Source organism: Marmota monax, unplaced genomic scaffold (assembly GCF_021218885.2).
Source record: "Marmota monax isolate L192 unplaced genomic scaffold, Marmota_monax_Labrador192_F-V1.1 WCK01_AAM20220418_F8-fsc00106, whole genome shotgun sequence".
NCBI lineage: Eukaryota > Metazoa > Chordata > Mammalia > Rodentia > Sciuridae > Marmota > Marmota monax.
In genome coordinates, this window is record NW_026695218.1 from 6,922,707 (window position 1) to 6,950,119 (window position 27,413).

At 33.6% G+C, this 27,413-nt stretch overlaps 1 protein-coding gene across 6 annotated transcripts in view; it reads right to left on the reverse strand.

Moving 5' to 3' along the window:
• The window catches only part of Alms1 (ALMS1 centrosome and basal body associated protein), a 218,155-nt gene that overhangs the window by 30,808 nt on the left and 159,934 nt on the right, over positions 1 to 27,413 (reverse strand). For 5 of the 6 annotated variants that reach the window (XM_046432182.2, XM_046432183.2, XM_046432181.2 and 2 more), the window contains 4 exons: positions 26,276 to 26,446; positions 20,129 to 20,263; positions 18,329 to 18,532; positions 10,983 to 12,142 (listed from right to left, as the gene is read on the reverse strand). In XM_046432182.2, the coding sequence (XP_046288138.1) occupies positions 10,983 to 12,142; positions 18,329 to 18,532; positions 20,129 to 20,263; positions 26,276 to 26,446 (1,670 nt within the window). Of the gene's footprint in view, positions 1 to 10,982; positions 12,143 to 18,328; positions 18,533 to 20,128; positions 20,264 to 26,275; positions 26,447 to 27,413 lie in introns of those variants that run through there. The other variant, XR_009225689.1, reaches the window with a different exon arrangement.

Sequence of the window (27,413 nt, forward strand, 5' to 3'; positions counted from 1 at the left end):
ACAAAACTTAACCAGTCTGGGTAACTTAGCTAGACCCCATCTCAAAAGAAAATCAAAAAGTCTAAGAATATAGCTCAGTGATAGAATACTTGCTAAGCATGTGGAGACCCTGGGTTCAATCCCTAGTACCACTGAGCCCCTTTAAAAAAAAAAAAAGCCAAAAAAGTCACCATATAACCTAGGAATTCCATTCCTAGGTATTATTCCTAAGAGAACTGAAAAAATATGGTCACAAAACCTCCTTTTATAGCAGCATTATTTATGAAAGTAAAAAAGTAGAAATAACAGTGTCCTTTAATACGTGAATATATAAACAAAATCTAAAACCACATAATGGATTTTATTTAGCCACAACAAGCAATGACCCACTGATATATGCTAAAACATGAATGAATTCTGAAAATATGCTATGTGATAAGAAGCTGGACATGAAAGGCCACAAATTGCCCTTTACATAAAGTGTCCCAAATAAGTAAATCTATAGAAACAGAAAGCAGTTTAGTACAGGGCAGAGGTATGTGGAATAGGGATGAGGAGAAATATGCAGTGATTCTAATGTGCACAGGGTTTCTTTTTTGGAGAGACAAAAATGTTTGGGTATTAGTGGTAAAGACTGAACAATCTTTGAACATATTAAAAAAAACACTAATCATATACTTAAAAGAGTGAATTGTATAGCATATGAATTTTATCTCAAATAGAAAAAAAAATTAAGAGATTGACCAATACTAAGGCATACTCTGGAAAAGTAATGAGACCCTAAACCAAAAACCAACCAAACAAACAAAAAACCCCAGCCAATCAATTAAACAAAAAGCTACAAGAATTCGGGGGGTAGGGCAAGTGCAGGGCAGAAAACATACTGAGGAAAAATAACATCATCGCTGAAACGTGCCCAGAAAAGGAGGAGCAAAATTAATAGAATTTTGATTTAAGGATTGTTAACCAAAACTTTTATGTTCAACCAAGTTGTTTTTGTAAAAGGGTATTTTAAAAGATGCTCATTTCTAACATTTGTTTAAAAATCAAGTTACCCAAATAAATAATCTAAAATTAACAAACTTGTGAAGAGTTATATGAAGACCTTCGGGTAAAAATTGATTCTACACTTTAAAACATAACTAACTTAAAATAAATGGTAATCTTGCTTATAAAATTAAAGTAAAAATAGGAAGAAAAACATACACACTTTTTCTGTTTTTGTGTGTATGCACAAGAACACTTGTGTGTGTGGTGCTGGGGAAGGAAGAATACAGAGCCTTGTTTGTGCCAAGCAAGTGCTCTACCACTAAGCTGCATCCTTAGTCCCTATAATTCTTGAAAGTAAAATTCAATGTAGTAACAATACTACTATAATGAACTGTGATAAAATTTGTAAAGCATATTGGTTGGTTGGTTAGGAAGTATGCGTGTGTGGAGGTAGGTGGCAGAAGTACACTCAGTTTCTTAATTTTTCTTATGACAGAGACAACAGGTAACTGTTTCATATATGAGAGTAAGAGATTGAGAAAGTGATTTAAACAATTAGTTAATTATATTACATGGCTTTACTTTATCAGAAAAACTCAAAAGAAACATGAACTATACAGCAAAAAACAAGACTAAAAACAAGAAGCAATCATTAAAACTTTAAGAAATGCTAAATATTGAAAACAATATTGAAAGAGAAAAAGTTGGAGGACTTGCACTTCTTGATTTCAAAATATAAACAAAGACATAGCAATCAAGACAGTATGATACCTGACTAAAGACAGATAAATGAAATACAAGAGAAAGCCTAGAAATAAACCCTCACATGTATGTCAAATGACTTTAGTCAAGGTGCCAAGATCACTCAATGGGGAAAGCATAGTCTTTTCAATAAATGGTGCAAGGAAAATTGGATAACCACATGCAAAAGAAATATTAACTCAAAGGCCTAAACATAAGACCTGAAATCATAAAACACAGAGGTAAAAGCTTCATGACACTGACCTTGGCAGTAATTTCTTGGATATGACACCAAAACCAAAAATAGACAAATGAGAAATTAAAAACTTGCTCATCAGGAGACACATTGAACAAATGAAAGGCAACCCATCTCAAGTCTCAAACTTGAGATCTTCCTGCTTCGGTCTCTTACCCATGAAATGGATAAGAATTATGAAAATCATGTATCTGATAAGCAGTTAATATCCAGAATATAGAAAGAACACTTGCAACTCAACAACAAAAATCAACTTGACTAAAAACATGGGCTAAGGATTTGAACAGACAATTCTCCAAAGGTGAATGGTCAAAATAACAGGAAAAGATCTTCTAGTAATTCTTCTTAAAGAAATGCAAATCAAAACCATAATGAGATATCTTCTCATATCCATTAGGAAGGTTATTATAATAAAGTGTTGGTGACGATATGGAGAAATTGGAACCCACTGGTGGCATTATAAAAATAATACAACTGGTTGGGAATGGTGGAATATGCCTGTAATCCCACGACTAGGGAGACTGAAGCAGGAAGATCTCAAGTTTGAGACCAGCCTTAGCAATTTAGCAAGACCCTGTCTCAAGATAAAAAATAATAATAAAAAATAAAAAAGGATGTGGATGCAACTCAGTGGTAGAGCACCTCTGAGGTTCAATCCCCAGTACAAAAAAAAAAAAAAAAAAATATATATATATATATATATATATATAATGCTATGGAAAACAGTATTGAGGTTCCTCAAAAGGTTAAAAATAGAATTATCATATAATCCAACAATTTTTCTTCTGGGTATATAACCAAAAGAAATAGAAAGCAGGATCTCAAAATACATTTACATTCCTATGCACATAGCAGCACTATAGCTAAGGGGTGGAAGAAACCCAAATGCCTACCAATGTATGAATGGATATACAAAATATGGAAATATACATACAATGGGATATTACTCAAACTTCAGGAATAAAATCCTGTCATCTGCTACAACACTGATGAAACTTGAGGACATTATGCTAAGTGAAATAAGTGTCAAAAACACAAATACTGTATGATTCCGAAACAAGAGGTATCAGAAGTAGTAAAATTCAGAGAAACTAAAAGTAGACCAGTAGTGGCCAAGAGTTAGTGGAGAGGGAAAAGGTGAGTCAATGCTCAGTTTCAGATTTTTAAGATGAAAAAGTTCTGGAGATCTATTTTACAACAATGTGAACATGTTTAACACTACTGACATATATATTCAAGAGTGGTTAAGAAAACCAGCCTAGATGTCCATCAATGATTGAATGGATCAAGAAAATGTGGTGTGTGTATGTGCATACATATACATACATACATATGTATATGTATATATGTATATACATACACATATACATATACACACACACACACAATGGAATTTTACTCAGCCATAAAGAAAAATGAAATTGTCATTTACAGGAAAATGGATGGAACTTGAGAATATTATGTTGTGTGAAATAAGCCAAACTCAGAAGATGGTCAAAATTCATGTTTTCCTTCACATGTAGAAGCTAGAGAGGAGAAAGGAAAAGAAAGCTTGGGGGAGATCTCATGAAAATTGAAAGGAGATCAGTAGAATAGTGGAAAGGAACCAGGGGGAGAGAGAAGAAGGAAAGGGGAAATACTAAGGAATGTTACTAGCCAAACTATATTTGTGTGCATGTTGGAATATGTAACAACAAATTCCAACATTATGTACAACTATATTGTATCAATAAAAAATGTGGGGGGGGGGAAGGAGACAGAATAGTTAAGATGGCACACACCTGCAATCCCAGAGACTTGGGAGGCTGAGGCAGTAGGATCCCAACTTCCAGGCCAGCTCAGTGACGTAGCAAGGCTCTAAGCAACTTAGCAAGACTCTGTCTCAGAATGCAAAATGAAAAGGGCTGGGGATGTAGCTCAGTGGTAAGATGGTAAATGTTAATGTTATATGCTTTTCTTACTATAATAAAATAATTTACCCCTCCTCCCAGTTTGAAATAAAATTTAGTTTAATAAACATTTACTTAATATACCAAAACGGGAAAATGGTAAAGCTTAAACCAAACATTGTTATTAATAATGAACTGATGTTCAATAGATTTGTTTTGAAAGACAGATCCTCAAACTGAAAAAAAAAAAAAAGTTAAATTCAACTAGATCCTACTTACACTTGAGCAAAATGACTCAGAAGCTAGAAGCAAAAGGATAGGCAAAAGCAATTTTGCAAATGTAAAATTTAGAAAAATTGCATTGGATGAAGGAAGATAAAAGGCAAAAATATTTAAAATGGAAATAAAAGTTACTTTATATAATTTATGGTACAATTCTCTGTGGGTAAAGAAGTATCATTAATATTTATGTGCTAGAGGGCTAGAGATGTAGTTCAGTGGTAAAGTGCTTGCCTAGGATGTATGAGGCCCTAGGTTCTATCCCTAGCACTCCCCCAATATGTATATTCATGTATTAGACATAAAATAAAAATATACATAAACTTTCAATTACTGAAAGGTGAGTTAAACTTTAAGTATACTTTTTGAAGTCCTTAACAGATGAAGAAAACCAATATTCATGAAAAATAGAATACAAATTAATAAAGATGATTTAGTAGATTTAACTAGAATGCCATACTTTGTACCATTTTAACTTGTCCCTCTACCATCCCTTTCCCAGCATGGTAGTCTTGATGGCAGTCTGCATTCTGGATGTGGGAACTTGAGCCCAAAGAGAGCAGAGTACCTGGTTCTCTAATAATTGTTTTTATTTGCTGGAGTATTCCCTAAGGACTGACATGAGGGGCCTCTTGTTCCACCTAAGTTGGGACTCTCTCAGGGTAAAGTTGCTTTACAGATGGATGTCCTCTGAAAGCCATGACAACCAAATGAACAAGGCACCTCTGACTCCATTAATAAATAAAAGTTGAGGGAAACACACTAAACGCAGGGAATCTATGGGGCACAAGAGTTCCAACTTAGGTGGAACAAGAGGCCCCTTTTGTCAGTCTTCAGGGAATACTCCGGCAAATAAAAACACACACAATTATTGGAGAACCAGGTACTCTGCTCTCTTTGGGAGCAAGTGTACACTAAGGAAATTAGAAAGTACGTGCACACAACAGAGAGCATGCAAAGAATAGGCCTGAGAAGACCATAAACTTTCACCACTGGCTAATCTTTATGCTTAGTGCAAGCAGAAAGTGAGGCTAAGGCAGAGTTTTAAACAGCCTGGCTAAGCACTGAAGCTGCTCACCCCAGATGACAATGTGCAAAGACCTAAGGAATTTTCTTTTCTTCCTTTCCTTCCCCATCTCTTCTTCTCTCCTCCCACATTTTTTTTTTTTTTTTTTTGTGGCTCCAGGCATTTAAGGCAATCTTTGTCAAAAAAGTAGCTACTGAGATCACAGAACAGAGAGGGGCATCAGATACTAACAAAAAATACATTATTTACTGATGTAGTTTAGAAAAGTCACTGAAAAGTTAACAGCCTTATTCACAAGTAATAACTACACATTCTAGGTGGAGGGAAAATCTGATGTCCATTCACAATGTCAGATTTTCTAAAAAAAAAAAAAAAAAAAATTACGAGGCATGGGAAGAAACAAGAAAGTATGGCTCACTCACAAGAGGGAAGTGTATGGAGGTGAACAGAAATTGCCCTTCAGAAAGCACAGGCAATGAACTTATTAGACAAAGACTTTAAATCAACTGTTTAAAATATACTCAAAGCGTTAAAGAAGATTATCGATAAAGAACTAAAGGAGGCTGGGGTTTTGTAGCTCAGTTGGTAGAGAACTTACCCAGCATATGTGAGGCACTGGGTTCAATCCTCAGCACAACAAAAAAATAAATAAACAAAAGATATCGTGTCCATCTACATCTCAAAAAATAGAACGAAAGGAAACAGAAGAATAATGTCTCACCAAATAAGAAATACTGATAGAGAGAAATAAAAAAGGAATTAAACAGAAATTACAAACTAAAAAGTGTAATAATAAAAACGAAAAAAATCACTAGAGCAGTTCAACAGCAGATTTGATCACAAAGGTGAATTTTATCAGTGAACTTGAGGATAGGTGAAATGAAATGGTCTAGTGCAAGGACAAAAAGAAAACAGAATGAAGAAAAATTAACTGAACCAAAGAAACTTCTAGGACACCATCCAGTTTACCTAAAATTTTATGTATCGATAGTCCCGGAATAAGAGGAGGAAGCAAAAAGAGTATCTGAAGATACTCCCCAAATTCATAAATGGCATGAATCTAAACATGTAAGTTCACTGAAGCCCTAAAAGGATAGAATCAACGAGATCCAAGAAAGACACATTATAATCAAACAATCAAAAACCAAGATGAGAGAATCTTGAAAGCAGTAAGATCAAAAGCAAAGAGACTCATAATATAGAAAGAATACTCGGTAAGATTGACTGTCAATATCTCATCAGAAACCATGGAGGACAGAAAAAAGTATAAAATAAGAAACCATATCCAGCAAAACTTTCTTTTAAGAATGAAGGAGAAATAAAATATTCTCAGATAAACAAAAGCAGGAGGAATTCACTACCAGTACACCTGCAGGGAAAGGAAATCCTTTATGCTGAAATAAAAGGACACTAAACAGAGCTGGGGTTGTGGCTCAGTGGTAGTGTGCTGGTCTAGCACATGTGAGGCACTGGGTTTGATCCTTAGAACCACATAAAAATAAATAAATGTTCAACTACAAGTAAGAATATTTTTTAAAAAGGACACTTAAACAATAACTTGAAGCTATATAAAGAAATACTACTACTAACGGTAATTACATTGGTAATTACTTTTATTTTTTTTAAATTTAAAAGCAATATTATTCTTTCTGGTTTATAGCCTCTCCTTTCCCCCACATGATATAAAAGATAAATGCTTAAAATAATAATTATAAATCTGTTAATAAATACAAATTAAAATGTAATTTGTGACTATAAAGATAGGGAGACAAGACAGAGGGAGGAAGACGTATACCAGCAGATTTTAAGAAAACTGAAACTAAAGTGGCATTATTTCAGAATTAGCCTGTTATATGCTTAAAATGCTAATTATAATCCCCCCACCCAAAAAGTAAAAAAACATAAAGTGAAGGAAATGAGCTGGGTGCAGTGGTGCAGGTCTGTAATCCCAACTATACAAGAGACTGAGGCAGATCAATCATTGAGAATGAAGGAAAAATTCAGACATTCTCAGATAAACAAAAGTGGTCAGCCTATCAAAACAAATTCTTTTTAAAGGGCTGGGGATGTAGCTCAGGGGTAGAGTGCTTGCCTAGCATGCTTTAGGTTCTGGGTTCAATCTCCAGTCTCATGAAAAAAAAAAATCAATTGGACAAAAAAAAATTAATTGGACACAAAAGACAGTAATGAGCAATGGGGAATTGAGAAACAAAAAATATATAAGACATAGGAAAACAAAGCAAAATAGGAAAAGTAAGCCCTTTCCTATGAATAATTACTTTGAATATAAATGGACTATATTCTTTTTTTAAATAATTTTTTAGTTGTTGATTGACCTTTATTTTGTGTATTTACATGCAGTGGCTGAGAATCAAACCCAGAGCTTTAAACATGCTAGGCAAGTGCTCTACCACCAAGCCACAACCCCAGCCCTGGATTGTATTCTTAAACTAAAAGGCAGAGATGACAGAATGAATGAATCAATCTCAATCTCAATCTCTCTCTCTCACACTCACACACACACACACACACACACACACACACAGATAATCAATATGCTTTCTTAAAAAGACTCACTTTAGACTGACATATTCAAAGAGTTTAAAAGCAAAAAGATGGAAAAAGATATTCCATGCAAATGGTAAACAAAAGAGAGCTAGGGTCATTGTCCTAGTAACAGACAAAATAGACTTCAAGTTAAAAAATGGTTACAAGAGAAAAAAAGGGAATTTTATACTGCTAAAAGGGTCAATCCATGAAGAAGATAAACAATTATGAACATACATCTACCTGATGATAGAGAATTAAAATATATGAAGCAAAAACCATCAGAATTGAATGAACAGATGGTTCCATAGTAATAGTTGGAGACTTCAATATCTCATTTTCAAAATGGATAGAAAAGCTAGACAAAAGATCAATGAAAAAATAAAGGACTTGACCAACACTACAAGCCAACTAGATCTAATGTATATTCAGTACACTTCAACCAACAAAGCAGAATAAACACTCTTCTTAAGTGCTCATGCAACATTTTCCAAAAAAGACTACATGCTAACCCATAAAAGAAGGTGCAATACATTTAAAAGGACTAAAATCATAAAAAGTATACCTATGATCACAATGGAATGAAAACAAGTCAACAGAAGGAAAACTGGGGAATTCAAAAGTATGTAGCAATTTAAAAATACAGTCTTATACACTCAATGGTCAAAGAAGAAATCAGAAGGAAAATTAGAAAATACTTTTGAGATAAATGAAAAAAAAAAAAAAAAAACATACCAAAACGTATGAGATGCAGTGAAGGCAAAGTTTAGGAGGAAATATGTATCTGCAAAAGCAGTGCTCAGAGGGAAAGTTACAGTTGTAAATGCCCACATTAAAAAAAGAATAATCTCAAATTCATAATGATTTTAAATTGCAAGGAATTAGAAAAGAGCAAACTAAACTCAGAGCAAGTAGAGGAAATAATGAAGATTATAGTGGAGGTAAATAAAATAGAATAGAAAAACAAAGACAAGAACAAATTTCAAGAAACACAAAATATAAACTGACTCAAAAAGAAATAGAATGCTAGCGACATGGCTCAGTAGTAGAGATCTTGCCTGGCTTGCACAAGGCCCTTGTGGTTCAATCCCTAGCACTGGAAAAAATATTTTTTTAAAAAAGGTATTTTGAATAGAATTATAACAAGGGATTGACTCAGTTATAAGAAAAATGAATGGAGGCAGGAGAGCCAGGCATAGTGGCACATGCCTGTAATCCCAGCTGCTCAGGAGGCTGAGGCAGGAGGATCACTAGTTCAAAGCTGGCCTCAGCAAAAGAGAGGCACTAAGCAACTCAGTGAGACCCTGTCTCTATATACAAAACAGGATTGGGGGTGTGGCTCAGTGGTTGAGTGCCCCTGAGGTTGATCCCTAGTTTCAAAAAAAAAAAAGAATGAAGGTTGATCCTTGTCTTATATCATATATAAACATCTCAAAATGAATCAAAGGCCTAAATGTCAGAAATAAAATTATAAAACTCTTAGCAGACAACAAGAGAAAGTCATCATGTCATTAGATCTGGCAATGATGTCTTGGATATGACATCAAAAGCATAGGCAACAAAAACCCAGATAAACTGAGCTACATCAAAATTGAAAACTATTCAATTGTCAAAGAACACAATTGATTGTACAAGAAGAAACCTACAGAATAGTAAAATATATTTGCAGATCTTATTGATAAGAGGTGAATATTCAGGTAATATTCAGAATATGTAGAAGTTTTCTAAAACTACACAAAACTAAATAACTATCTATATATTTATAAGATCAGGAAAATGCAAAGTAAGAAATAAATTGTTGCCAGGGGCTAGTGGAAGGGGGAATAGGGAGTCACTACTTAATGGGTATGGGGTTTCCACTGGGGTGACAAAAAAATATATATATGGAACTAAACAGTAGTTATGGTAAAACCCTGTGAGTATACTGAATGCCACTGAACTGTTAACTTTAAAATGGTCCAAACTAAATTTTGTGTTTTTTCATACACAAATCTTCTTCCTGGATCCTTTTCCCTATCTCCCCTATACCTAATTCTTCATTACTTAAAATAATCATACTTCATTAATATATACAATCACTGGCATTTAATTCCTACCAAAAGTTCCACTATGAGAAATACTACTTATGGTAAACTGACCACCTTGTACCTCCTTTTCTCTAGACATATGGTCTCCAGATTGTTTGGGTCATACAATCCTAATATCAAAATATTTTTGAGCAGACACTGCCAAAACAGATATTTATTTTTAAATTGTTACTACTGTGCTCATATTTTATAAAATACATAAAAAATATCAATTTTGAAAGGTTGAGTAAAATGAAAATAAATTCTAGTATTTTTCTTTCCATACTCAATGCACAGAGCATCCCTCTTTAGAAAGTACTTCTCTAGGTAGCCTAAATTTTACTCTTGGGTAAAACAATGATTTACATTTGTCAACCCCATTAGAGCTGCCTTTACTGTCTAATCAAAGGAATATGATAACAGTCTTACAGTTATTCTTATGGTATTATTATAAGGAGTTTGTAGAAGGCTCAGTTACACTAAGGTGCCTTTTTATAAAGACAGCTAAGGAAATTTCTCTTAGGTATTTGTATCAGAAATATCTGTAAAATGCTTTTGAAAATTTGGTTTCCTTTCATATGATTTAACTGATCACAAAATTCTGGCAACACTATGTACTAGAAAATAATGCCAATTTGTAGCTAGCTTCTAGCAAACATATCCACCAGGTAAATCTCCCTCTGGCTTCAGCTTGTCTATCCACCACTCACAATTCTTCATTTAAAAAAAAAAAAATCATGTTGCAGTTCACCTCAACTTTAATTTTTCTATCATCCCAATTCTCCTTTTACTTTTTGAAAAGCACATTGTACCGTTTGTGCGTGTGTGCGTGCATGCATGTGTTTGTATGTGTGTAAAAGCATCTCAAATATTTCTTGGAAGACAGGAGGAAATAAGAAAAAACAGGCAACACTGTTCAGAACAGGTCATTCTAAACTCGAAACTCCCCCATGTCAGGGGGATTAGCTGATTCTGAAGCATCTAGCAGCAAAGCCCTTCATCCAAAAGACGATCAGTAAATGAGTGTTGATGAAAAGAATGACAACTCACAATAGCACTGTACTACACTTTCTCACTCTTTTCCAGTTGGTAAGCAATGTTATAGTGAGGAAAGGGCAAATGGCTTTTTTTCACCTGAGTGCAAAGATTAACTAAGAAGTCCATGAAAAAGGCAGTCACATTGCCAGATGGTATTTGCAGCCATGTACCTGGATGTGTCTCCTTCTGGTGTGCTCAGAAGTCATTTGGGGATAGCCTGTATTCAATGATTTCTTGTGCTTGCACCGCTTCTCAAGGTATCTCCTCTGTTGGTTGGTGATGCTACTATATAATTTAACTCGCCTGGGTGATAAACATACTCTTTCATGGCCAAAAGCCTGGATCAATCGGGCAGTGTCAATGGTGGATATAGAGCTACTCCTTTCATGCAAAGTCACCTCTCTATCTGTTTGGGTCAATATATCTGATTCCACAGGAGAAGTGGTGGTGGAAAGAATGTTGGTCGGAGTATCTGTGAACAGTTCACTTTCCTCTGAGGGTCTAGAATCTGAAGAAGTGTTGCTGATATAATGTAAATCTGGCTGTTTTCTCAGAATATATTTATCAAATTTAATCTGTTCAATCTTAATTTGATTGGACCTCCCAGTTTGATGAGGAGAAAGTACCTTGCTTTTTTTAAGATCACATATATTTCTATGGCCTTTCTCTACGCTTTTATAACGCTTCTGCTTCTGAAACTTGCTTTTCTGCTGCTTCTGTTTATAACTCCATTCTTTAAATCGTTCCCTTCTGTTATCATCTTGTACACTTTCTGAGGTCTGGAGAGAATGTGTGATAGGACTCTGAAGAAGTTTAGCCAAACGATCAAGCCGTTCTACCAATGACAGCTCTTTCCTGTCACTGACATCTGACTGTTTCTGTTGTCTCTGTCGTTCCTGGTACTTGTTCCAAAGTTCATTTAAACTTGCAGTATGCGAAGTTGTTACCTCAGGGGTGACTTTATGATCCCTTTTTGGATCATTAGTTTGTCCATTACTTTTTAGATGGTCTTTGGCCTGACTTTTAGCAGTAGGTATCACTTCCTTGTCTCCCACATTCATATTGATGCTGAGGCTCTTTATTCTGGTATAATCTATCTTAGTCTTGTCCACATTTTGATAAGGAGGAGGAAGACAAGTGTGTTCTCTGTTTTTGTCTGAATGATGGTGAAAGAAATCTTTCCAAGAATGTCTCATAAAAACACTCCTTCCCAAAGATTCATGGCAAAAATCTTGATCACTTAGGAGGTGCACTGGATGATGAAAATAAAACTTGGCTGACCTGAAGACAGAATGAGTTGTATTTTCAAATTCTGAATGGCATTCAGACTCTGAAAAGAGATAGAGGAAAAAAAAATATTTTGAAAGAATTAAAAAAAAAAATAGGCATTACCTTTAGAAATACTATTGGTACTGAATTCTCTAGATACAGAACAAAGATTGAAGGAAAGAATTAATTTATTTATATAAAGTCTTATAAAATCCATTGCCTGCCCAAAAGACTCATACTTTGTACTCAGCAGCCAGACTGACATGGTAAAAGTATGGAACTGGGGGTCAAAACACTTGGGTTTGGGGGCTAAACTGATCAACTATGTGACTTCAAGGAAGGCACTTGATCATAATTTCACCTGCTATTTGTACCGCTACCTGTCATGTGTGGGGTGTTATTACATGTGTTCTCTTATTTTAAAGTCTTTTAAAAGTCCTTTTTTGTAAAACATCTTTACTTTCCCCCTTGATTTCTCTTATTGTAATAAAATATATATAATGTAAAATGCACTACCTTAAAGTTTCATTACTCTAATCAAAAAGTCATTTTTAATGCAATATCTTACAACATATTATGGTTTGAATGTTTGTGTCTCTCTGAAATTCATGTTAAAACTGCATCCTGCCAATGTAATAGCATTTAATGGTGGGACCTTTAGGAGGTAATTAGGTCATGAAAGCTCCATCTTCACAAGTGGGACTTACAGCCCTTATAAAGGGCATAGCTAAATGTCTTCTTACATGTGTGGTCAAAGCAACAAGGCACCATCTTAAAAGCAGAGATTGGGCCCTCACCAGATACCAAATATGCCAGCCCCTTGATTTTGGATGTCTCAATCTCCAGAAGTATAAGAAAAAAGTTTATGTGGTATTTTGGTTACATGTGGCATTTTTGTGTACACATACCCTTGTAAGAAAGAAAAACAGGTACTATAAAAATGTTGATTCATTAATAAACAGAATTATAATATTAAATTATCTATGTCCAAATTTTAAAATATTCTAAGCATGATAGCATAAAAAATAAAATTCTTAGGAATGAATGTAACAAAAGAAATGCAAAACTTATACTCTGAAAACTACAACACATTGTTATGAAATTAAAGATCTAAATAAATGGAAAACTTCCCATGTTATGGATTGAAAGACTTAACATTCTTAAGAAGGTACACTCCTCAAACTAACCTACAGATTCAATAAAATCCCTATCAGAATCCCAGTTTGCTTCTTTGTAGAAATTGGTAAGATCGTGTTAAAATTCATATGGAATTGTAAGGGACCCAGAGTAGTCAACATGATTCAGAAAAAAAAAAACAAAGCTGAAGGACTCATACTTCCTAATTTCAAAACTTACTACAAATAAATAGTAATCAAGACAGGGTAGTAATGTCATAAGAATAAACATACACATCAATATGTTACTATTTTGATATTACTAAGAGTCCATAAACAACTATACATCTATGATGGACTTATTTTCAGTATGTCAAGACTACTTGGCAAAGAAAGGACAGAAGCATAGTCTTTTTAACAGATAGTGCTGGGATAACTGGATATCCATATGGAAAGAAATGAAGGTGAACCCTTACCTCATACCACAAACAATTAACTCAAAATAGATCAATGACATAAATGTAAAAGTGAAAACCATAGAACACTTAGAAGAAAACATAAGGGTAAATAAATCTTCATGACCTTGGATTTAGCAAAGGATCCTTAGCTATGATGCCCAAAACATGAACTACAAAAGACAAAATAGATGGAATTTATCAAAATTAAATCTTTTGTGATTCAAAGACTACCATCAAGAAAATAAAAAGATGCCCACAGAATTTGATGAAATCTTTGCAAATCACATATCTGATAAGGGGTAATATCTGGAATACTTAAAGAATTCTTAGAGCTCTATAATAAAAAGACAAACTAATTAAAAACCAGGCCAGGATTTGAATATATCTCTCTCCAAGATACATAGCTGGATAATAAACGCATGAAAAATGATGTTCAACATCATTTTTCATGAAGGTAATATAAATAAAAAGGAAGGAAATACTACTTTACACATTCCAGGATGGCTATAAGAAAAAAAAAGTGAGATAATAAATGCTGGCGAGGTTATTGAGAAATCAAAATTCTCACAAACTGCTGATGGGCAGAATGATTAATCATTATTAGTTCATGTATCAGCAATTCCACTACTGGCAAATGAATATTTACAGAAGCATTTATTCATAATAGCAAAATGACAGAAACATCTTGAATATCCATTAATGAACAAAGTGATAAGCAAAATGTGTCATACACATACAATTCAGCCACTGAAATGAATGAAATATTGATATAAACCTTGAAAACATGAAGTTATGAGAAGCTCTGTCCCTGCTACTATTCTATATTAGAACTTTCTTTTTAATTATTTAGTTGTAGTTGGACACAATACCTTTATTTTAATTGTTTATGTACATGTAGTGCTGAGGATCGAACCCAGCACCTTGCACATGGTAGGTGAGCGCTCTACCATTGAGCTACAACCCCGGTCCCTAGACCTTTCTTTTTGAATGTCCAAGTTTTTCTGTTAGTTTATTTTCTCTTTTACTGTTTTTTCTCAAAATGCATATTCCACCTTCCTCTCTTTTTATAAATTTTTTATTTTACTTATTTTTATGTGGTGCTGAGGATAGAACCCAGTGCCTCACACATGCTAGGTAAGCGCCCTACCACTGCCACAACTCCCCCCTCCCAACCTTAAGCACCTTTTGCCTAACAATAAACCTTAAGAACATTTTCACATAATTCCATATTTTCATTCTTTAAGGCAACATAAATTTCCTGGCTTTCATTTTATGTATTTTTCATGTTATGTTATTTCATACATTTAAAGATTTACGCAATATATTCTTATTGTGGATTACAGATAAAAAAATGTTCTTTAACTTCTGCAAAACTTTTGGTGTTGAATTTAACTTCATCTATATTAATGTTCCCAAGTTCTTTCTGACATGCCTTTAAGTTTTCATTTCACTTTCAACCTTTCTGGATCATTGTGTTTTCAAAGTTTGCTATATAGCATAGAAATAAGTTTGTTTTTAATCTACTCTCAGAACTTTTTTTAATGCAGGTAATTTGGTTTATATTTGGTATACTTTCCATTCCTCAATTTTTATGATAGTTTTTTCTTTTGTTACAGAAATTGACTTTGTTTTACTTGTTCCTCCCTCTACCCCCATGCCCACTGCCACTGTTTTTCCAAGTATTTTGAATGTTTTATAGTTTAACTCTTTTAGGGGTAACTGTTATTATTTCAAACACTGTACTTGTACATGTATTTCTTGATTTATCAACTTTAAAAATAAAATTAGCTCATTTATACTTCCTTTCACTTCCCTTTCCTCTGCCTGTCCCCTGATTTTCTTTTTTGCTTTTTCTGTGTGGATGCCTATACAATTCATTTTTTTCCCTTTGAAATGCAGTGCTATCATCAACATACATCTCAATACAGGTCTTTATATGTATTTTTTTCTCTAGAACTTGGCATGTTCTTTTAAATTGCAGGCTCAATTATTATTTTTCTGTTATCTCTTATAGAGATAGCGATAAGCATTATTGTATTGGATTTTCACTGTTAGTCCTCAAATTCCATTATTTTTGCTAATTGCTTTCATTTCATCACTTCCTTAATAGGTATAAAGTTCTCACTTCAACAACTTTAATTCCATACATTTCATGGTTTTTAAAATTGTTCAAAATGTAAAATATTACGACAAATTTTCTTGTCTTCTAGATTATGCTTTTACAGATTTTATTCTCATCTTTCTTTTATAGTACCTATTATAGAGTTGCAATGTTGTTTCTATAAATTATTCTCTTGGTGTGTGTGGTTAAAAAAAAAACAAAAACACGACATCAAAATTACCATCCTAACCATTTTTAAGTGAGTAGTTCCATAGTATAAAACACATTCACAGATATTTAACTCTTGTAATCACGATTTCTCTGTCCACCCTCACCCCAGCTTTTGGCAACCACCTTTTATTTTCTGTTTCTTCGATTTTATCTACTTTAAACTTCATATGAATGGAATAATATTGTGTTTATCTTTTTGTGACTGGTCTACTTTACTTACTATAAATGTCCTTGAGGTTCATCCATGTTGTGGCATATGAGAGGTTTTCTTTATGAAAGTTGCATAATATTCTATTTTATGTATGTAATACATTTTTTAATTTTTAATTGGCTGATAATAATTCATTTCTTTTTGACCTATTCATCTGCTGATACACATCTGAATTGATTCCACCTCTTGGCTATGATGAATAACATTGTGAGAAATATGGGTATGGGGTTTGAGATCCTGCTTGGAATTCTTTTGGATATATGCCCAGAAGTGTGATTACTAGCGGGGCATGGGGGCGCACGCCTATAATCCCAGCTGTTTAGAAAGCTGAGGCAGGAGGATCAAGAATTCAAAGCCAGCCTCAGCAAGAGCAAGGCGCTAAACAACTCACTGAGACCCTGTCTCTAAATAAAATTCAAAATAGGGCTGGGGATGTGGTTCAGTGGCTGAGTGCCCCTGAGTTCAATCCCTGGTTACTCCTGTCCCAAGTTTTTCAGAAATTTCCACATATCATTTTACATTTATTAACAGTGCATGAGTTCCAATTCCAATTTCTCTATATCCCTACTACTATTTGTGATTCTGGCCTTATATCATAGTGGTCGTCCTAATGGGATAAACTGATATCTCATTGTGGTTCTGATTTACATTTTTGAGATATCAAGTATCTTTTCATACATTTGCTTATGTTCATATATTTAATTTGAATAACTGTCTATCAAATCCATTGCCCACTTATTTATTTATTTTTGGTTATTGATTTTGGGGTTTTGTTGTTGAGTTGCAGATGTTCCTTATATATCCTGGATTTTTGCTCTTTATCAGATATATGATTTGTAAGTATTTTCTCTCATTCTGTGGGTTGTCAATCCACATTCTTTTTTCCTTTGAGATGCAAAAGTTTTTAAGATTGATATAGTCTCATTTGACTATTTTTGCTTTTGTTTCATGTATTTTTGGTATGATCTCCTAAGAAATCATTGCCAAATCCAATTTCCTGAAGCTTTTTTATTATGGTTTCTTTCAGGAGTTTTATAATTTTCAGGCTATGTTTATGTTTCTAATCTGTTTTGAGTTAATCTTGTATATAGTGTAAAGATTCAACTTCATTATTTTGCATGTGGTTATCCAATTTTCCCAGCACCATTTATTGAAGAGACTATCTTTTCCTCATTGCATAGTACTGTTACTTTGTTGACATTGTTACCCTTTTTCAACATACAGGATACACAGATAAGCTCCTAGCCTCCTTTCTCTCCTTATCTGAATACTCTTCTAGCTTCATCTGAGAGGTAAAGCTTCACAACCAGGTAGTAATAGTTTGTGTTCTGTATGCTTTTATGCCATAAAAATAGGGCCATGGGCAAATATAAATGGATTTGATTTCAACTCTTTCTTACTATAATTTTTTTAAAAATTTGTATTGATGCTGTCATTGTCTTTGTCACAGTCTTCTGGAATACCTTTTAGGCTTTAGGTTTTCCCTGTTTCAGTAGAGACATGATATTTTATTTCTATTACCATCAGTGTTAGGTGCAGTTATTCCTCAATATCCTGGAGGGACTGGACACAGGGCCTCTCACAGATGCCAAAATCTGTGGATACTTAAGTACCTTATATAAAATGGGGAGGAATTTGCATATAAACTAAGCATATCTTCCTTTATACTTTAAATAATTGTTAGATCACTTATAATACTAAATACAATGAAATGCTATATAAATAATTGTTAAATACTAATGACAAGGGAAAAAAGTACATGTGCAATAAAGTAACAATTTTTTCCCCAATATTGTTGATCCTGGGTTGGTTGAATCCACAAATGCAAAATCCATAGATACAGAGAGGGCTGACTGTAGTTTCTTATAATCCTGTTTCTAAGTTGCTAGAGTTATTTAAAGTCTTTTCCCAGGACTTATTTAAAAATTATTTTACTAATCAATACATATGTCCACAGACAAAGCAGCATTGAAATGATTTGTGTTAAGTTTAAAAAAGGGAGGGAGAAAAAATGGATCTTTGCTTAAATAATGAAGCTGTATTCTCATTAGAATGAAACAAACATACAGACAAGAATTCCTATGGATAAAGGCTTATTCTTTAGACAGACACACATAGACAATTCTGTTACCTGAAATGTCTATCTGCAAGGATTCTTTCTTTTCTGTCCAGGCTTCCTTAGAAACTGTTCTATCAATATAGATTTCCTCTTTCTGTTCCTCTTTCTGTTGGTTGAATCCACAAATGGGTTCAGTGGGTTTCATGTCTGGTAGGTTTTCAGCCTTCGTATCTTGTACTTGAATTAAGTGCTTGGCAGCAGTAGCATCACTGGAACCTAAGAGAGAAAAATTACTAACTTATACTGACAAGAAGCTGACAAAAAATTTTTAAATACCTCTAAGAATATTTATGTGAAAAACATGAAGGCATTGTGCTACTAGTGTCAAAAATAAAAAATAAAAAGATCAATCAGAAATGTGTTTAGTAAGCTATCTAAATTGAAGTAATAAAAAGAACATGTACATAAATAGTTGCTTTAAAGACTATACCAGAAGAGACAGATAAGAGGTGTAAGTATCAAAGGAAAAAAAAAAACTAATTTCAGCAAGAAGTATAATAGAACAACTCTGGAAGAGTTGGGTATTAGAAGATGGGATACAACTTGAGGTGGAGAGAAAAAGGCATTTTAAGCAAATGTGAATACATAACAAAAGAATAGAGTTGGGAAAACAAGTGAGTATCTAAGTGATAGTGAATGTATATGGTTTATTTGATTACTGAATTTATAAGGAAAAGAGGTAAGAACGAGCCTTTAAAAGGTTGTTTGGGAACTGGTTCTAATGTTCTGGAAGATGATACTAAAAGACTTTAGATTTTTATTCACAGGCAATGAATACTAAATAGGAGACTAACATGATCAAAACTGCTTCCAGAACATCATTTAGTGACAGTAAAAAAATGAATAAAAATTTGAAGGGCTTTCTAGAATACAATGGAACGTCTTTTTTAAAAACGCAATATATAAAAGAGAGAAGTGGCTAATTCTGCACTAAAATGTTTCTAGTTTATAATTGTAGCAGAAATACCAGCTGTCCTCTAATACCCATTTCCTTTTCCTCTAAAATAAGGTCCAAAGTTTAGCCGGGCATATGGTTACCAAAATGAAGACCATCAGTCTCCCTGGCAATGCAGTTTGGTGTGACCATGTGAGTAAGTCTGGCAAGCAGGATGCAAAGGGAAGAGAACATGTAACTTCTGAGAAGCATCGTAAAAGGAAGAAATTACGCTTTTTTTTTTCCCTTTCCCTTTCTTTATGCTGACTGGCTGGAATATGGGCAGACAGCTACACTTTAAGAATGGAGATGAATAGAAGAGGAAAGGCATTGTTTCTTGGTACATGGAAGCATCATAAAAATCCTGAACTTTTATGAGGAATATTCTCCTGACTTTTTTTTTTTTTTTTTTTTTTGGCTTTCATCTCTCAGAGCCAAAGATAATCCTAACTTAAACATGCTATTAAAGGCACTTTAAAAAGCATTATCCTGCTGAAGTAAAATAACTGGAAAGGTAGTTCAGAAGTAAACAAGATGAATTCCTAGGGATAAAGGCTTATTCTTTAGAATAAAGCAATGGTATTAGAGTTTTGTGAAACTGAAATATATTAACAGTAAAGGGGGAAAGTCCATTGAGTGAATTTCTGACAATTAGATTAATTTGTTTATTTTATTCAAGTTTTTCAGGAATAGCTCAAAAGAGTTTTCAAAATGTCAGTTTAACCCCTGCCAAAACACACCAAAAATGAGCAAAATGGAAACAGTTTGAAGATAGCAAGAAGACACTAAAGAACATATTTTTCTTTATATTCTTTAGTGAATAGCCACATTTTAGAAGAGCAGAAGAAAATAATATACAGACAATCCCATTCAGCTACCTCCAGTATCTTTCTGCAAGGATTCTTCTTCAGGCCAGTCAGTCTTAGTTAATACCATTTGACTTAAGTTCTCCTCTTTCTGCTTTTCATTTGAGAGGTTCTGATCCGTGGTGATGGCTACTTGAACTTGCACCTCTGGAATAATGACATCATTCAATCCCATAGAGAATTTAAAGATAATAAACACAATAAGACAAGCAACCCTCCCACCTCCATCCAAAACATGCAAGATGAGAAGCCCTTTATAAATTAGGAAAAAAGAATTTTAGGCTCCATTATATAAAAACTGTTACATGAATTGAAAGTTTAAATAAAATTTGTTCTATGATGATATGATGCAACAGTTTCAAAAAGAAAAAAGGTATATAGATCAAGTAATGTTTTTCAAAGTAAAAAAGTAGATTTGAGGTGCTGGGAATGTGGCTCAGTGGTAGAGCACTCACCTCGAATGTGGGAGGCACTGGGTTTGATCCTCAGCGCCATAGAAAAATATGGGTCCATTAAAAAAAAATGGGTCCATCTACAACTAAAAAAAAAAAAAAAAAAAAAGTAGATTTGAACAAGACTTTCAAACTATTTGGCCTACTCAGTTTTTATCATTTATGAAGCCACTTTTGGCATTTCATATAGGCTACAAAAAGCTTTTATATCATCTAGATTTTAAATATAGCACTCTCATTTCCTAATACTTTGTTTCTCCTTTCTTTTTTTATCTTGATTATACTTAATTTCCTATTTCTATTAATATTTTTTAAGAAAGAAATCAGGGAGTGGGGTTGTGGCTCAGCAGTAGAGCATTCACCTCTCACGTGTGAGACCCTGAGTTCGATCCTCAGCACCATATAAAAATAAATAAACAAAATAAAGATATTGTGCTCATGTATAACTAAAAAAATTTTAAAAAAGATAAAGAAATCAGAAAGGCATTCAAGATTACTAAAAACAAAACAAAGAATCAGTCTTGTTTTTACTTATCATGCTAGCTCTTTTCTTTTAAATTCTATTTTTTCTTATTTCTATTACTTCAATCTTCCTAATCTCTTTGTTCTAAATTTCTTCTGAGCTAGGCGCAGTGGCAAACACCTGTAATCTCAGCAGCTTGGAAGGCTGAGGCAGGAGGAGTGCGAATTCAAAGCCAGCCTCAGCAATTTAGAAGGCCCTAAGCAACTCAGAGACACACTCTTTCTCTCTAAATAAATTATAAAAAGGGTTGGGGATGTGGCTCTGTGGTAATCATCCCTGGGTTCTATCCTTGGTACAAAAAAAAAAAATCTTCTGAAATTTTTAGAATACCTAATTTTTTAAGAAGAGTAAATATTTTAGGCCTATAAAAGTATAAATAACATGAACACCAAGGTATCTACAACTGAGCTTAAGAAATAAAACACCACAGACATGATAACTCCTTGTGTAAAGTCTCAATGATTCTCTATTCTCAGCAGCAACCTTTATACTAAATTATCAGTGTCAAGGATGTTTTTGAATTCTTTACTACACTGCACTAGTATGAATCATAAAAATAATCAATATAAATAATGTACAATCTTGTTTTAAATGTCTTTAGACTTTACATAACAGGTACAAATACTGTATGTACTTTTATGCAACATGTCTTTCTCACTGGATATTATGATTTGTAGTATATGATTATAACTGATTCTCAATGCTTTACAGTATTCTAGTGCATTAAAATACCAACTAACCTATTGGTCAACTTAAGGCTGGTTCCAATTTTTTTTAATATTGAAAAGCACTAGAATGAAGATTTCTGTAGAATTTTTAATAATGAGTTGCAAATATCTTCTCTCAATCTGTGCCTTGTGCATGGTATCTTTCAGGAACAAAACTTTCCATTTTAACAATATTAAGATCTACTTATTTTTCCCTTAGGATCTGTGTTTTGTTTGTCTTATTTAAGAAATCCTGAATTATACCATGGTCACAAAATAGATCACCTAAAAAAAAATGTCAGAAAAGGAATTTAGAATGGACATAGTCAAACTGATCTGCAAAGTAAAGAATGATATAAGGAGTGAAATCAGAGAGAAAATATAGGAAGTGAAAGTTCACTTTAACAAGGAGATAGAATTCTGAAAAGAAATCAAGCAGAAATCTTCAAAATGAAGGAATCAATAAACCAAATTAAGAATTCAATGGAAAGCATCACCAAAAGACTAAATCATTTGGAAGATAAGATTTTCAGACAATAAAGACAGAATATATAATCTTGAAAACAAAGTCGACTGTGGAGAAATGATGTTAAGAGACCATGAACAAAACTTTCAAGAAATATGAGATAACCTGAAAGACCAAATTTAAGATTTATCTGGATAGATGAAGGCTCAGAGACAAAAACCAAAGGAATGCACAATCTTTTCAATGAAATAATAACAGAAAATTTCCCAAACCTAAAGAATGAAATGGAAAATCAAACACAAGAGGCTTACAGGACCCCAAATATACAAAATTACAACAGACCCACACCGAGGCACACTATATGAAAATGCCTAACATAAGGATAGAATAAGGATAATAATACGGATAGAATCTTAAAGGCTGCCAGAGAAAAATGGCAAGTCACATCTAGAGGGAAACGAATCCGGATCTCAGCTGATTTCTCAATCCAGGCCCTCAGCTAGCAAGTTGTGAATATATACCAAGCTCTTGATGAATACCAGCCAAGAATACTATACCCAGCAAAATTAAGCTTCATAACTGAAAATGAAATAAAAATCTTCCATGATAAACAAAAAGTTAAAAAAAAATTCACAACTAGAAAGCCTGCACTACAAAACATTCTCAATAAAATACTTCATGAAGAAGAAATGAAAAATAAAAGTGAAAACCAGCAAAGGAAAGAAGTGCATTAGAAGAACAGTCAAGAAAAGGAGAAACTATTCAAAGTAAAACCCAGAAATAAATCAAAATGGAAGGGAATAAAAATCATATCTGAATAATAATACTGAAGGTAAATGGACTAAACTCATCAATCAAAAGACACAGACTGGCAGATTGGATTAAAAAACAAGACCCAACAATGTGCTATCTTCAAGAGATTCCCCTCGTAGGCAAAGACATCCATAGACTGAAGGTAAAGGACCGGAAAAAAACATATCACTCAAATGGAACTGATAAACAAAAGCAGGGGTTTCTGGCCTCATATTATAGACAAAGTGGACTTCAAGCCAAAGTTAATCAGAAGGGACAGAAGGACATTTCATACTGCTTAAGGGATAACAATTATGCCTCAAATAATGGAGCATCTGCATACATCAAACAAACCCTTCTCAGTTTCAAGAATTAAATAGAAACAACACAATAACACTGGGTAACTTTAACATGACTCTTTCACCACTGGATAGAGTCTCCCAACAAAACTAAATAAAGAAGCTATAAACTATGAAATACAATTGGCAATTTAGACTTTACAGACATATACAGAATATTTCATCTGTCAATGGCTGAATACACTTTCTTTTCAGCAGCACAAGGATCCTTCTCTAATAAGCACCATGTTATGTAAACTATCACATATGTTGACATGTAATTGTAATATTACCTTTAGAATCTGTAGGGTTATTATATAGCTCCTTTTCACTTGATATTAATTTTTGTGTTCTTGCTTCCTTCTTGATTAAACTTGTTTGATTTTTATCAACTTGCAGTTGTATTATTTTGTCTCTGTTTCATATATTTCTGCTCCAACTCATTTTTTCCTTACTTTTTGAAAATAACTTGTTAATCTAGCTTCTGATAATAATTACTTTTAAGTTATAAACGTTCATCTGAGTACTGTTTCAGCCCACAGATTCTGATATTTTGAGCTTTTATTATCATTTAGTTCCATGCACCTTTTATTTACCTTTCTTGTGCTTTATTCCTTGACCTATAAGATACTTTTAAGTATCTTAATTTTATAATAGTTGGCATGTGGGAGTGGGGTTGTCTAATATCTTAAGGTGATTGATTTCTAATGTAATAAATCATGCAGGAAACACAGTGTGCATGATATCAAATTTTAAAAAAGTAATGGAAATGCTTTTTATATTGATTGTATTGGTTACATGCATGTCAAAACTGATAAATTTTAATAAATAAATAAATAAATGGATGGATGGATGGATGAATAAATAAATAGATAGATAGATAGACAGACAGACAGACTGCCTAAAGTCTAAAAGGCTAACACATTCCTTTAGACTAAATATGCCTGGAAAAAATTCAATGAGTAGTAGGGATTTATCTAATTTTATTTCTCCTACACATATCATCAGTGGTCCAAGTCATACTCAATGGTTAGTTCATCTTCATCTGTTCTCCATATTGTTATTCCATCTTTGTATATATTTCATTTCCATATTCATGTATATGTTCTGGGTCACTGTTATTGCATTTTTCTATTTACTCCTTTGCAAATGATATCTTAAATAAACTACATATAAAGTAAGTCTTCATATCTGGTACATTAGTGAGCAATGTTAAAATGGACAAAACAGTGCTCCAGGTCAAAAAAACATTAAGATAGAGGAGGAAGTTTAAATCACAATAACAAAAAGACCCAATACACCAGGAAGATAAATTATTTATATGCATATATTCAAATTTCTATTCAGTAAAAATGATAGGAATGTATAGATAACATGTTCAACAATATGTATTAGAAACAGAAAGATTATAAAATAGAGAAGATTTGAACAAATCTTGCTGTAATAGTTTAGATATTAGGTGTCCCCCAGAAGCTCATGTGCGAGACAATGCAAGAACATTCAGAAGTGAAATGAAAGTTATGACAGCCTTAAATGGGTTATGAGAGCCCTAACCCAATCAGAGAATTTATCCCCAAAGTTGGCATTAGGGGCATGTCTTTGGGTGGAGGGCAGGTATATATTTTGTATATGGTAAGAGGAATCGCTTTCTGCTTTCTGATCATTGTGTGAGCTGCTCCCTCCATATACTCTTCTGCCATGATTTTTCTGCCTCATTTGGAGCCCCAAGGAATGAAATCAGCTGTCTGTGGGCTGAGAACTCTGAAACTGTGAGCCCCCAATTAAATTTTTCCTTCTCTAAATTGTTCCTGTCAGGCCTTTGAATTGCAGCAATAAAAAAGTTGAGTAAAACACTTGCTGAAGAGAAATGTGAGCTGAGTGTAACCTGATACTATGATTTTTCAAGGGACGCTGCAAAACTTATGTATTATTTGTTTGTTTATTTATTTATTTTGTGGTACTGGAGATTGAACACAGGGGCCCCACTAAGTACATCCATGTCATTTTAATCTTTTGAGATAGGGTCTAAGTTGCTTAGGGCACTAAATTGCTGAAGTTGGCCTACAACTTGAGATTCTCCTGTCTTGGCCTCTCAAGTCAGTGGATATGTATGCACTACCACACCCCACTCCAAAATCATCATCTTTTTTTCTTTTTTAATCTTTTAAAAGTCTTTCTTTCTTTTTTCTTTCTTGCAGATAATATGTTATTTAATAAGAGAACAAAACAAACAGTGAATGTATGAGAAAAACAAAAACCATGAGTGCAAAGTGGAGAAGTCCATGGATACTCACAAAGCAACTAGGTCATAATAATAATAGTTTGCCTTTGATCACTGAAAAGAGTGTTCCCCATAATTCTCACAACAACTCTGTGGGAAGGATATACGTGTTCCAGCTTTGCTGTGAAAACTGTCCAAATACAAGTCCATTTCTACAAAGCCAGCCAAAATTGCCTGGTTTAGCTCTAAATACCAAATCTTATTTTTAAATGTTGGCGACAACATCAAAAAAAAAATTTAAGACATGTGTAAGCACATACTTTCTTGAAGAATCCAGCCTGATAAGTTAGTTTCTAAGATCTGATGGAGATACATTCATGAGGCAATTTAACCAATATTTTCTATGAATTTTCATCTACAAAACATACAGTATTGGGTATTATTTCAAAAGTTGCAACATATTATATTTCCTATGGTGAAAAATATCCCTGAAGCACTTAAAAGCATTTATAAATATTTACCTTCTTGTATATACCAATATAATAACAAAGAGGAAATTTCGCATAACAAATCAGAAAAAGGATAAAGACTAGATAATATTCTCATTTAGGATACAACAGGGAAAGCAAGTCACAAAATACACAAAGCCATTGCAGTTACCTGCATTATCTTTTTGAAAGGGTTTTTTCCCCAGTGACAGGGGTGCCTTAGGTACTGCCCTCTTACTGTAGATCCCTTCCTTATGTTTAATGTTCACAGTGGCTGAGAGGTCGTCATCCCTTGTGCCTAGCACCTGAGCGGGAAACTCTGGAGCAATAGCATCATTGGACCCTAGAGAAAAATGGGAAGTTAATACAATTAACACAAACATACACTTGAAGTTAAGACAAACCTTTTTTAAAAATCTGCCTCTTAGACCACTTCTATGAAAAAACCACTACAATGGGAGTGTAACAATGTCAAGACACATTAGTCAAACTGAAGCTATGAAACATGCAGAATAAATGCCAATAACACAAGGTGGAGAAACAAAGACATAAGAAAACATAAAGAGGAACACTGATCAGTTCAGGAAGGAGATTATTTCTAGCTCAGGAAGGTTTTGGAAAAAGAAAAGTATACCTTGCATTAAAAAATAGGCCTTCTGGTATGGAGAGAAAGGTAGAAAGGCATTTAACACAGAAGTTACTACATAAACAAACACAAGGAATATATAAGAATAACTGACATTTTTATTGTCAGGCTAGACTATAGGATAGATTAAGAAGATGAGTAATATTTAAAAATAATTGGGACAAAATTCAGCAGTGCATGGAATCCCAAGCTGAAGAGTAAAAATTTTATTGTACATGAAATGCAACATCGTTGAAGATTTCTTCATAATGGGATAACATCATCAGCTGCTTCAGGTAGATTTATCTGATAATACAATGACAAATACTGAAAGTAAGGGCTGGCATGGCTTAGTGGTAGAGGACTTTCTTAGCACATGCAAGGCTCAATGCCTAGTACTGAATAAGAGACAGACAGACAAAAAGAAAAAATGATATGTGACAAACAAAAGATTTGAAAGTATTCAAATTTCTTTTAAAATATATTTCAATACACTTATATCTGTTGACAAAGAGATCTACTATCTAAGCCACATCTAACAGGCAAAAGAACATTTCTGGATATAGAAAGGTTTGTAGTAACTATAGAATTATTTTCTACAAAGCTGTTTTTCTTTCTAACCCAGGACCCAGTACTTCATGGATTTCTGGAGCTTCTGTATATGGTAATAAGACCTGAGTAAGTA